Source organism: Esox lucius, chromosome 12 (genome assembly GCF_011004845.1).
Source record: "Esox lucius isolate fEsoLuc1 chromosome 12, fEsoLuc1.pri, whole genome shotgun sequence".
In the NCBI taxonomy this organism is placed as follows: Eukaryota; Metazoa; Chordata; class Actinopteri; order Esociformes; family Esocidae; genus Esox; species Esox lucius.
This window is the reverse complement of record NC_047580.1, coordinates 7,180,876-7,193,093: the sequence shown is the minus strand read 5'-3', so window position 1 is coordinate 7,193,093 and position 12,218 is coordinate 7,180,876. Positions and strand designations below refer to the sequence as shown.

The 12,218-nt window shown below is 44.1% G+C and overlaps 1 protein-coding gene across 1 annotated transcript in view; it reads right to left on the bottom strand.

Annotated features, from left to right (window-relative positions):
* LOC105025739 (cadherin-4) overlaps positions 1 to 12,218 on the bottom strand; it is a 300,440-nt gene that overhangs the window by 44,149 nt on the left and 244,073 nt on the right. Inside the window, 1 exon segment of the mRNA XM_010896667.5 lies at positions 7,326 to 7,481. Within this exon segment, the coding sequence (XP_010894969.3) occupies positions 7,326 to 7,481 (156 nt within the window).

Genomic DNA, 12,218 nt, shown 5'->3' with positions numbered 1-12,218 from the left:
GAGAGAGGAAAAGGGTCAGTTATGTTGGAATAAACATGCTCAACATTGTTCAAATTATAATTTTGATTACTGTGGTAGGCCATCGAGGACCTCTACACCAGGTGCTATCAGAGGAAGGCCCTGAAAAGAACCCACAACTCCAGCTAGCCAAAGTCATAGACTGTTCTCTATAGAAGAACAGCAAGCGGTACCCGGCCATCAAGTCTAGAACCAACAAGGCCTGGTACAGCATATACTAACAAAGCCCAAAAAGCTGATAAACGGACTGCAAAATGATTCTTCATTGGCATTTCAGACTGTTCTAGAGGTTTTCAGAAAATCTGGTATATGTGAATGTTTCATGTGATCACTTGTATATCAATTGGGTGTTAAGGTCACTTGAGCCTAAGGTCTCATATTATAATTTTTCTAAACAGTCTAATTGTCTTTGATTCTTCCACATTTAATTGTTAAGAAAGATGAACATTAAGGTACACAGTTTGGATTTCTCTGTGTGAAGGTCAACAGCTGTGCCCTGTCTTTCTCTTTACTGTACTCTTGTGACTAATGAGAAACAATATATTTAATGTGGATGACAGAAGGACCTGTGGCTTGTCCTTGAATCCCTTGGGAAAATGAGCCCTGAGCGCTGAGATCAAAGAATCATTGACTTCTGAGAATATGCTGTACAACAATGAAAAATGGCTTGGGGGCGGATCCCAGAGGGTTGTGAACAAACGGTGGAAAATTAGCGAAGGACCCCCCAGAAATTAGCATAATGGGAGGGCCTAATATCATTGTATACTGTATAAAAATGTGTGTCTAAGGCTTTGTTCTGCAGACCAACATGGGATGGTTGCTCGGCAGACCAGCACAGCTTTATGACCTCAATAAAGTATACTATTGAATTCACAAACTCCTGAGTTCTAGGGAATTTTTCCACAACACTACCTGCATGGTCTCCTGTCTGCAAAAACCCTTGGATGAATACAACACAAACACTCATAAGCGTAGGTTGTTTTCATTTTGACTTATTTGGAGACATGGAGATGTAAAGTAAAGGACACCGGAGTTAAAGACAAAATGAATTGAACAATGGGCTCTGGACAGATGATTTGAAGGCTGAGTAGGTTGTCACCAACACTGCCCTTAAACAGTAGAACCTCACGCAAACTAGAAAGGGGGAAGGTGGTGACATTATGGTTTGAGGCTGCTTTGCTGCCTGAGGTCCTGGCCAACTCACCATTATTGAGTCAACCATGAAGTCATTGTTATTGTACCAGATCATTCATAAAGGAAAAGGGGAGGAAATCTGTCAGAAAGCTGGAAGTGAACTAAACATGGATCTTGCAACAGGACAGTGATCCAAGGACAGTGATCCAATAGGACAGTGATCCAACAGGACAGTGATTCAACAGGACAGTGATCCAATAGGACAGTGATCCAACAGGACAGTGATCCAACAGGACAGTGATTCAACAGGACAGTGATCCAACAGGACAGTGATCCAACACAAAAAAGCATAGCTACAACATGGGGAGAAAAAAAAGCTGAAGCTAGGGGTGTTATTGTTTTTTATTGTTAGTTTTACTGCACAATGAAATTGGATTTCAGTTGATTTAAATTACATAAATGGTTTTAGTTCAATTTATTTTGCGTGATTTGTTCCAGTGGGTTACCTTTATCAATTAATGTGGTTAGAATGAAGCTCAGTATCCATGGTTCGAAATATGTAGGAAAAAGATAACCTTCTAGGAAGTGTACATACTTTTACATGTGACCAAGTATTCAGATTCTTTATTCAGTATTTTGTAAAAGCTCCTTTGGCACTGATCACAGCTCTGGGTCTTCTTGGGTATGTACACTTAGATTTGGCCAGTTTCTCCCATTCTTTCTTGCAGATTCTTTCAAGCTCTGTCAGATGGACGGGGAGTGCAGGTGGCATGCATACTGATGCTGCACACAAAGACACACACACACACACACATCCTTGTATTTCCATCCTTGTGGGGACCAGAAAACAAATAATCAAAGTTTCTCAACCCTAACCTTAATGTCAACGACATAGCATGTTTGCCTAAAGATAAAAGTAGCCCCAATTCTAACACTAAACCCAATTGTAAGTTTTACCCTAAACAGGGCTCAATGTTAAAACAAGAAACCAGGCAAATCTAGTTCTGCCGGCCCACAATGAAATGTGTTAATCGTGGGTGCCCTCTTGAGAATCAAACCTGGGTCGCCCACATGAAAGGCTGTGTCGTTAACCACTACACCACAGAACTGTAGATTTCCCGGGTGTCAGCCACTTGACATTATATAATTTTGTCAGGCATTACCATCACTGCGAGTTTGAATATTTTGTTAAACACCATTAACCATTGTGTTAAATTGAGTAACATTTCTTATTAAGTTTACCTCCACCACAAATAGTATCTATGAACTGTATGGCTTGAGCCACTGGCTGTTTTAACAGCTTATTAGCCATTCGTGAATGACATTGATACAATAACTACTATATCAATACAGGTGACATTAACTGACTTTTTTCGTCAAGTGAAAAGACAAGAGAATCTTGTAGCCAGCAAAGTTTTTGTCAATCCTGAAGAAATCCTAAAACATAACTTTAAAATCCACCAGAAATAGTCACAATATAACAGTAAACAGTTTTATTTTAGGCTTCCTATAACGTAGCTACTGAAGGTTGTTGCCAGCGAAGTTTTTGTCTATCCTGAAAAAAGTATATTTTGCCACTGGTCATTTTAACAGCTAATTAGCCATTTGTGAATGACATTGATAGAGTATGTATAGGTGATGATAACTGACTTTTTGTCAAGTGAAAAGATGACAGAATCGGGTAGCCAGTGAAGTGTTTGTCTATCCTGAACAAATCCTAATATCCATTTTATTTTAGGCTTCCTATTATGTAGCTACATAGGGTTGTAGCTAGCATAGTTTTTGTCTGTCCTGAACCTCAGGGATAAAGTGTTTTGACTGTTAAAGGAGTCAAACGTGGGACCTGTTGTTCCGGGGCCCGTGTTTCTAACCACTATGCTATTTAACAAGAGTAATCAGTCAGTCAGTCGGTCAGAGACATTCGCTCTTCAGGGCTGGCTCCGCTTACGCGGCCTGGCAAAAATTGCCTCTGGCCCTGAATCTTACTGGCCCCAAAATAATTTTTACTGTCTCTCCTTCCAAAAGTTGTAATATATCAGTGTTACAACATATAACCAAAATCTTTTTTTACTTAACATGTTTAATACTTTATGAAGTGCATTCTGGATATATAAAACATAACAAATATTTGTATATTTCTTTCGTCACATCTCTAATTATAAACATTTATAAAAAGTTAACTGTCAACAAAACACTAACTCATTCATCCACGGGAACAAGGCGACCGGCTGGTCAGTTACTAGGTATGTGGTTGTTATAGGTCGTGCAATCACCCAATGGGCATCTGCACGTAAATTCCTGACCAATACAGTCAAGGGCCCTGAAGACAGATTGTCAGCCACCCGCTTGGTTGTCATGGAGACCAGGTGCTGTTTGATTTTGGAAAGGCAGGTCAGGGACTATTTGTGAAAATTGTCAGTGCCTTTGTAAAAAGATCCACATCTGAACGCTCTACCTGGGAACTTACGGCAGACGACACAGTGCATCTGAGTTACATCGAAGTCGAAAAAGTAAAATCTTAGCTTTCGTTTGAGTTCGTAGTTATACTTCGCTGCCTTCTTCACTTGAGTGACTTGCACACATTTTTTAAATGTTTTATTGAAAATAATAGCAGACAGCCACGCGTCACATCACTGCCCAAGTCTTGACTGGCCAAGAGTGCAGGCAGAGCCGTAAGGTAGATAATTGTGCGTGTGCCGGATTTACGAAGCAACTGGAGGATGTCGAGTTTAAAATGCAATTATTCTTTTTTTCAATGGCGATTTGTTTTGCACTGGCCAGATCGGTGACAGTGGCTTGCTAGTTTTATTAGTTCCGACTTGACTTTTTACTGGCCCAGGGCCATCGTTATTGTCGAGTCCTGCCCCAAACCTAATGCCTAAGCTGAAAATATACATTTACCTCATGGGGACCGGCAAAAAGGTCCCTTTAAAGTCTAATGTTTTATGTTTTACTTTCCATTTGAGGGCTTTTGGTCCCCAATGGGTCTGCAGTAGCATGATGACACACAAACACACACACACACATCACCTAGAAATAAACAAACACCAATTTGACTCTGTACTGGTACTCCCCATATATAATCAAAGTATTTTCATTGGCTATTGTTATTTGTTATTCGTTATGTACATATTCCTTGTCTTATTACTATATTTCTTGGTCTATTCCAATTTCTAGCTTTTTTTAACTCTGCATTGTTGGAAAGGGGGATGTAAGATGCATTTCAATGTTACTGTAGACAACAACAGTTGTTCATCAAACATGCGCCAAATAACATTTGATTTGATAAAAAGGTACAGCTCAACTGGCACCCAGAACCAATATTATATGCTGTACCAACAAAGCAACAAATAGGATTACATTTAAATGTAAAGTTCTGGGAGATACATTTCACACAGTATACAATTTTGGCCTAGCATTTTTATCTCCAACACATAATCCTCGGGAATGGTTTCTTCAAAGTAAAAAAAACAACAAACGCTGCTCTTTTTTAAAGAGCTGGCTTTGCTTAAACATGCTATTTTCCTTTCCTTATTCTCTTGGTGTTCTCGGTTCTTGGTCCAACAGTCTGTGTTGGGTTTATTTCAGGAGGAATCCCAACATCTCTGAACCCCTAGCCAACATTAGTCCATGAGTCCATGGGAACTGCATTTCAGCTGTATCCTATCCTAGATCAACCGCCAAATCTAGGATTTCACATAAAGTATGGACATGGAATTAATAAAGAAATCCATACAGGCTATAAAAGCACTGTCAGATGTCCGTTCCCTCGTCAGAAAATCGAAAAAAGCTGAATGTTTTGATAAAGAACATGGCAGGAGAAAACAGTTGGTGATATTGCTAGGTTTTAAAGGATATGATAAGACTCAATAAACATTTGCTTTATTTCTACTGCCCCCTCGTCCCTCCCCGGGGAAGGAAAAATAAAACAACAGGGAGTTACGTACCTCTATTCAACCTTGCTACAATTTTTTAAATCCGTGACAAGGATTCATTATATAATATCCCTATAGACTGTGGGAAATGGGAAATCTTCAGAAACTATATGATGTTTGAGATGGACCCCAGGAATCTGGATAACATGAATATCCCAGTGCTTCAGGCTAGACATGGAGCGCACATAGTAAGACCCCTCTAGCCTTTCTGATTCTTAGTGTTTAACCTTCAAATACAAAATAGAGGAATGCGGAGGGGAGGAGGAGAGGACTGGAAAGACAGAGAAATTAGAGGAAAAGTGGTGAATATTAAAGAGGAAAGGGGGTGGTGAATAAGGGAACTGTAAACAGGTCAGGCCCCACACAGCACCCCCTTTTAGCCAATTAGTATGACTTTGTAAATGCCTGGTGTCTATGACAAGGACATTCATTCAACCAAGATCCTTAAAAAACAAAGTCCCCCTTTGGTGTTATCATTGTGGACAATGATAATCCTGAGTTGTGTAGCTCTTTGCGTCGAAAAGATCTCAACCCAGACGTTGCCGTGACAGCCAGCTAATAAAAAGCCTTTGGCCGCCAGGGTTGCGGCCTTATGACAGGAAATGGGATCGGCAGGAGGCTTCATCCACTTCCCACCTCTGAGAGAGGTGAAGATCCTCTCCAATCTCGTACCGTCCCCCTCCACTCGCCTCTCGGCACCTTCCTAAAATTGCTTCTCTGGGTCTCCCGAAGGTTCATTTGGCTTTGACTTTTCCTCTGATTTGTCTGATCGGGTCCTAGACCCGAAACCTGTGCATTCCGTGGTGCCGTGTTACACTGCGGGCTTAGAGTCTGAGAGAACTTATCTCTTCCCTGTGCTGCGCCACGCGGGCCAACACCCACATTCAATAACGCCTCAAATCAGAGATTAACATCGCTGTTTAAAACAGCCAACATGTGATACTGGGTCCCAATTCAAGTTAACATCTTTAAAAGGCACTGGGGACGACAGAGGAAACGGGCCTCGACATGTGACACACCAGCGTGCCCGGGGAAGAGCAAGTGGAGATAACAGAAGACCCGCAACACTGGTTTCTTCCTTCTCCAGCACACATCTGCTTCAGTGCCCCGCTCCCCTATGAACGGGAGCGGGCTTACTCTGGAGATAAGAAAGTTTGGGATTGTTCTATTCCTCAGACGACGACCAAGGCTGCAAAGTCATTTGGGAGGAAGTATAACCCCTCTTCAAGGGTATTATTCAGAAGATGAAAGATAACTTTGACCGAACCATATGTTTCCCGGAAACAAAGCTAAGTTGGTTTCATGTCTCGTGGTCTAACATACAAAGGGGGTGGCTACTACAGCCACTGTGCACCTAGTCTCCCACTGTTCAGATTATTAGAGTCTGGACTTCCTGTCCCTCCCCCCATCTTACTAGTGGAACGCTGGAGTCCACTGTTCTCCTCCTACTGGACTGGGACTGGCATCACCAAGACCGGCCGTCCCTAACAAATCACCCCATCCATAATGAATACTCCCGGGATGTAACTTAGACAAAGGTTAGGCTATCAAACAGACAAAGCATGACAAACAGAGGGAAAGCAGAGAGAGAGAGAGAGAGAGAGAAAAAAGAGGTGAAGAGAAAGAGATGGCCACGAGAGACAGAGCGGAACAACAAAGAGAGAGAAGAGAGCGATGGGAGGGAGATGTAGCTGTGTAATGAAACCAACAAACATACTTCCTACAGTAGCTATCTCGGTGCTGGATCAATGGTAATAATTAGTCGGTGTTCATGTACTGAAGATGTATTCGTGGTAAGATGGAAAAATACATTTTAACATAAAGCCAACTGAGGTGGAAACTAACCTGTCAACATTGTTCAGTGTGTGTGTGTGTGTGTGTGTGTGTGTGTGTGTGTGTGTGTGTGTGTGTGTGTGTGTGTGTGTGTGTGTATCTGTCTGAGTGTCGAGTAAGTCTGCCGCTGTGGTAGAGCTGTTCTCACGGTCTGTAGGGTGAGCGTTGATACTTGTTAAATGTCGTGGTTGTGACAAACACACCTCCCTCTTCAGTTTCTCAATCAATACTCCATCTAGAGAACTAGCCAGCCTGTCACCAGCTCATTACACAGGTGTGTGTGTGAGTGTGTAAGAGAGCAAGCGTCCGTGTGTGTGTGTGTGTGAGTGCGTGCGTGTGCGTGTGCGTGTGTGCGTGGGTGTGCGTGCGTCTGTGTACGTGTGTGCGCGTGTGTGTGAGACCTACATGGTAAGAGGATCTCCTCTCTCGGTCCAGGGGTTTGGTGACAAACATTTTCCCGGCGACAGGGTCGATACTGAACACCTCGTTGGGGGGCTGGTCAGCCCCCACCCCCGTGATGCTGTACCGAATGGAAATATTCCGATCCTGGTCTGAACGGATCTGCAATCAAACACAGTGGGGAAGTTAGTTGGAACTCTGTCAAATGGGCCTTTCATGGGATGAGTAAAATGAATGAAGAAATAACACGGCCTCAGAGGGAAATGATGATGAAGCAGAGCACAGCGAATCCACTGGTGTGATTGGTCAGGTGTTTGTGCCAGAACTACATGTAAAGACTAAGAGACCAATGACACTGTGGACCTTAGCCAAGGGACAATCAGCACATATTGTATATTCATCGAACAAAACACAAACACTTACAAAAACAGACAATTACACACATTCGCAAAAACACCCACCCACACACACATGCAGAGGCGCGTGCGCACACACACTCACAACAACACGCACGCACGCACACGCACACATCCATCATAGTTCGGCACTTCCAGCTATAGTGGTGAATTTCATTAGTGCTACAGAGTCGTGCAGAACATTCTCTTTGGCACAACTGGAGTACTTCAAACGGGAAATTCAATACTTCTCTTTCTTTCAGGGGACGGGAAAAAAAAAATCAACATACATTTGCAAGGAGCATTTTTCTTCTACTTGACAGTTGGAGTTTCTAAGTTGTGCATAGAACGTTGCCACAACTCGAGCGAAAATAACGGAAATAAAAAAAAATGACAATGACATTCAAATAAGAAAATGAAAATGTAATTAGGGAAGAGACAGCTAGCAAATTAAGAATAAACACATTTTGAGAAAAACAAAGATGAAACTCGAAGAGATTAGCCGACGGAGCACACTCGTGAAGACCCCGCGCACGTCATCACACAAACATAGGAGCACACACACACACACGCACACAAACACATTCACACACGCTCGCACACAAACACATATTCACACACACGCGCATCCGCAACCTTCAAGAGCAAAAGAGCTATTAAGTGCATTAAGTGTACAGCACAGCATGTGATTTGGACTGAAGTACAGAGTAATTGGGCTTCATTTGAGGGAGCCTTTCAATTTAGCTCTAAAATAAGGTCCTGGCTAGCCCTCCAACCTCTTTCCATTAGAGGAAAGAGAGCTAGTTCGGCTTTCACAGCATGCCACACACACACACACACACACACCTATCCAGCACTTCGCCTCCTATCAATGACTGTTCCGGGAGAAAGCTATGAATGTTCCTAAAGAGTAAGACTCCCCCCAAAGTTGTCTCCATCTTTCAGCACTCACAGCACCAATTTGGCAGTACTTTTGACACACCGCGATCGTGGCCGGTGAGAGAATAGCCTGAGACTAACAAGGGGCCGAGGCGGGACTGGGACATGCTGCAGTGTATCAGACAGGTGTCATCCAGACTGCTCTTAACGATAACAACCTGTCATCATCCTCATTGTCATCCCTCCTCCGCTCACCACTGTCAATAGGCTGTGTGAATGCGGTCGCCCACGACGATGCCCGGTCCCTTTCGGACCAGCTGCAGTACGGATTGGCTATGTCAGACGGGCTCAGCCGCGCAAAATCGGGGGTGGGGGGGTGCTGGGGCAGAGGTCCATATCACCATGCCCCGCCCCATGGCGGGAAAAGCACTGGGAAGCTCGCGGCTAACGTAATTAGCAAGCTGTTTTTCCCCCACGCACGGCCTACTTGCACATCAAAGGCAATCCGCCCTCAAAACAACAAGAACCAAAACAACATCAAGGGTCATAACCAGCCGCGGGGTTGAACTGCCCCTCCCCCTTCGCTGTCCTCCCCGCTCATTTAGCCAGAGCACCCAGACGGGGCGGGAGGATGGAAAACAGCACTAACATCTTTTGCTGTTCCAGTGCAACCCGGCGCATGGAGCGATTACACACTCCACCGCTAAACCATCTCTACCTCCTCTTCATCTCAGAGGGTTACTATGGGGACAGAAACCATGCATGAAAAATGAAATTACTTCATCCAACTGGCCTTGGCAGTGGCGCATAAATCCTTCCCAGTTAGGAAGTGATAGTGCTCCTTAATTTTTTTTCCCCTGCGGTTCTTCCCGCCCCCCTGATTTCCCGCCCGCTTTCCAACAGGGGCTCCTGCTTGGGGAGAATCAGCTGAACGCATGTCTCCATAGCCATTTCAGCCAATTACCTTTCCCTCCCACGCCATTCACGCCAAATCAGTGTAACGCTGAGGGACACTGCCAAAAACCTCACAGTCATTTGATTTAACTGTATTGTGTGTGTGTATGTGTGTGTGTGTGTGTGTGTTAGACATGCTCACACACTCACAGCCCTTCACTGGGTAATATTATAAAGGTTGCAAATAATCAGCAGTTCCTCCTTCAATCTTTACCTTGTCTTGCTTTGTCTCACTTTCTCATTCCCTGCTTAACTTCCAGGCTGTATGTATGTGTGTGTGTGTGTTTGTGTGCGGGCCCACGCACGCGCATGCGACTGTGAGTGTGTGCACGTGAGACAGTGTCTCCTGTCAGAAAGCAGACACTGGTTAAATGACCTATTTGTCGACGGATCAAAGCAGTCCTCCTCATTACTGACAAGCTGTCTGAGTCTTAGGGAGATCTTATCAGTGAGTTACGCTCCCCTCTGCCTGGTGAAACTGAATCAAATGAGAAATGATTGTGCCTCAGGCTCCGTAGGGAAAACAACGGAACAGCAGAAATAATAACAGTTAGGAGGATGGCGATTAACGTCCTTTGTGCCGCTGCCACTAGGTGGCCGAGAGGATAAGAAAAATCAGCATCTGAAATGTTCCTGCACCATTTCCACACGATGTTCAGCCTCTCTTTCATCAATAAATGAACATTTGAAGATAATTTCATTAATATAGCAGCTGTTTCATGTGCTTTGTTTCTCCTGATGTCCGTGTGTGTTAAGTGCTGAGCTAGTGGGAGTTGAGATGACAGCTTAGCTACTGAGGAGAATTAGCACTGGACACAATCAGAGTTCTGGCGACCAGATTTTTGGCCAAAACAGCCTGATACTGGGTTGAGTTCATAATGCCATTGCGCTTAACCAGGGCTCTTGACCAGTGGAAGCCATTAACTCATGTGACATCAAAATATCCACCAGCCACGTTGCCCAGGAGGAATTGTTTCTTTCTACCCGTGCATTTCTATTCCAACGCCAAAACCACTACTGCTCTGCGTTCCCCCCCAAAAAAATGTGTTTTTCGATGTGATCCAGCCAATATGAAACGTGTGGTTTGCTAACCAGCATTCAGACTCAGACTGGCAAGATTCTGAGAGGATTGTGCACTTGGACCACTCACACCAGTGTACTGTTAGCCCTGCCCACCTAATGCTCACTAGGGCTGATGGAGAGAGTACACTGGGATATGTAACTGGGTCTGTCTGTCCTGATAAATATACACACGACCAAGGGGAAACAAATCAGCTGGACGGTGGAAAAGATGAACTACTACATATCAACCCGAAACCTGTTCTGTTTTAGAGGGAGTTTGGGATGTATATTGCCCCTGTCTAAAGCGATGGACATCACAGTGGCACCTAGGGTCACGACCCCTGGCTAAACCTCCTCCCAATGGACAAGATCTGTCAAAACTCATTAACTAAACGTCAGGGCAATAGTTACTCAACAGTCCTCTGGCTAACCCGGGAAATGCCCGGTGCGTTTGATCCAATCCAGATGTCCTCTTGGAGGCAGGCCTTTTTAAACATGCCCTCGATATCGTCCGGGTTGGGTAGTGTCAAACACATACAACAGCAGGGTCGCCTGCAGTGTTTAAAGAGCAGCGTGGTCATTTGCAGCCGGCGTCGGCCAGAGAGCGGTTATAAATTGGCCATGCGTTACCGCGGCGGAGGGGGTTTTGGAGAAACGTGGGTGGAAAATGCATGAGCGCTCTCACTTAAATTTCAGGCACGCGCGCATACAGAAACACACAATGCAATATTATTGCCTTCTTTCACTGGACCCCTATAAGCCAATCCATGGAACAAAAGAGTGGATTTGAAATGAGAAATGAAAAGGGGAAAACTTATTTTGACTTGAATTAGTTTACAGCTTTGTATATAATCCGTGACGACTTCAAACTGTTGGAAGGATTTTCTCTAAAGACCCCTTTGTGATTATGTTTGCTTGCTTGTGCACGCATGCACACACATAAACACACACACACACACATACACGCACGCACATACACGCACACACACACACGCACTGTAAATGCTTTATTTGAAACCAAAAATCAAATTTGCATTCAAATAGGATTCAAACATTACACTCAAGTATACAAATGGCACATTCCTCTAAACACACCAAGGCAGACGATGACCGCTGACAGAGCTAGACCCCACTAGTCACTTTGTCTTTTGTGGGCTTGCAATCTGAAGCCCACGTGCAGTTAGCCTATAGATGGAGCCTAGGTTCCTGTACACCAGAACCTACCCCCACATACACACACACACACACACACACTCAATGGTCTGTCATAACTGGGCCAATTAGGAAGAGTGGTGTGTCTGGTGTTTCAGGGACTGACATTCACTCACTGAGAATCAGGATCAGACTCTGCAGCCCGGCAGAAACACACAAACACACAAACACACACACATGCGCGCACACACACGCAGAGCAAAAACAAACACACAACGACACACTTTGTCATGAGTCAGCAAAGCTTTTGTAGAACAGGCCTCTTTTTAAGGTTTATGTCCTTTGATGTGTATTGTATTCTTTCAAAAGGTAGGACAGGATTGATGTTGAAGCTTTCATTCACAAGTCAGGATGTGCAAATGTGCGCACATCACCTTCAGCTCACAAAAACAACAGA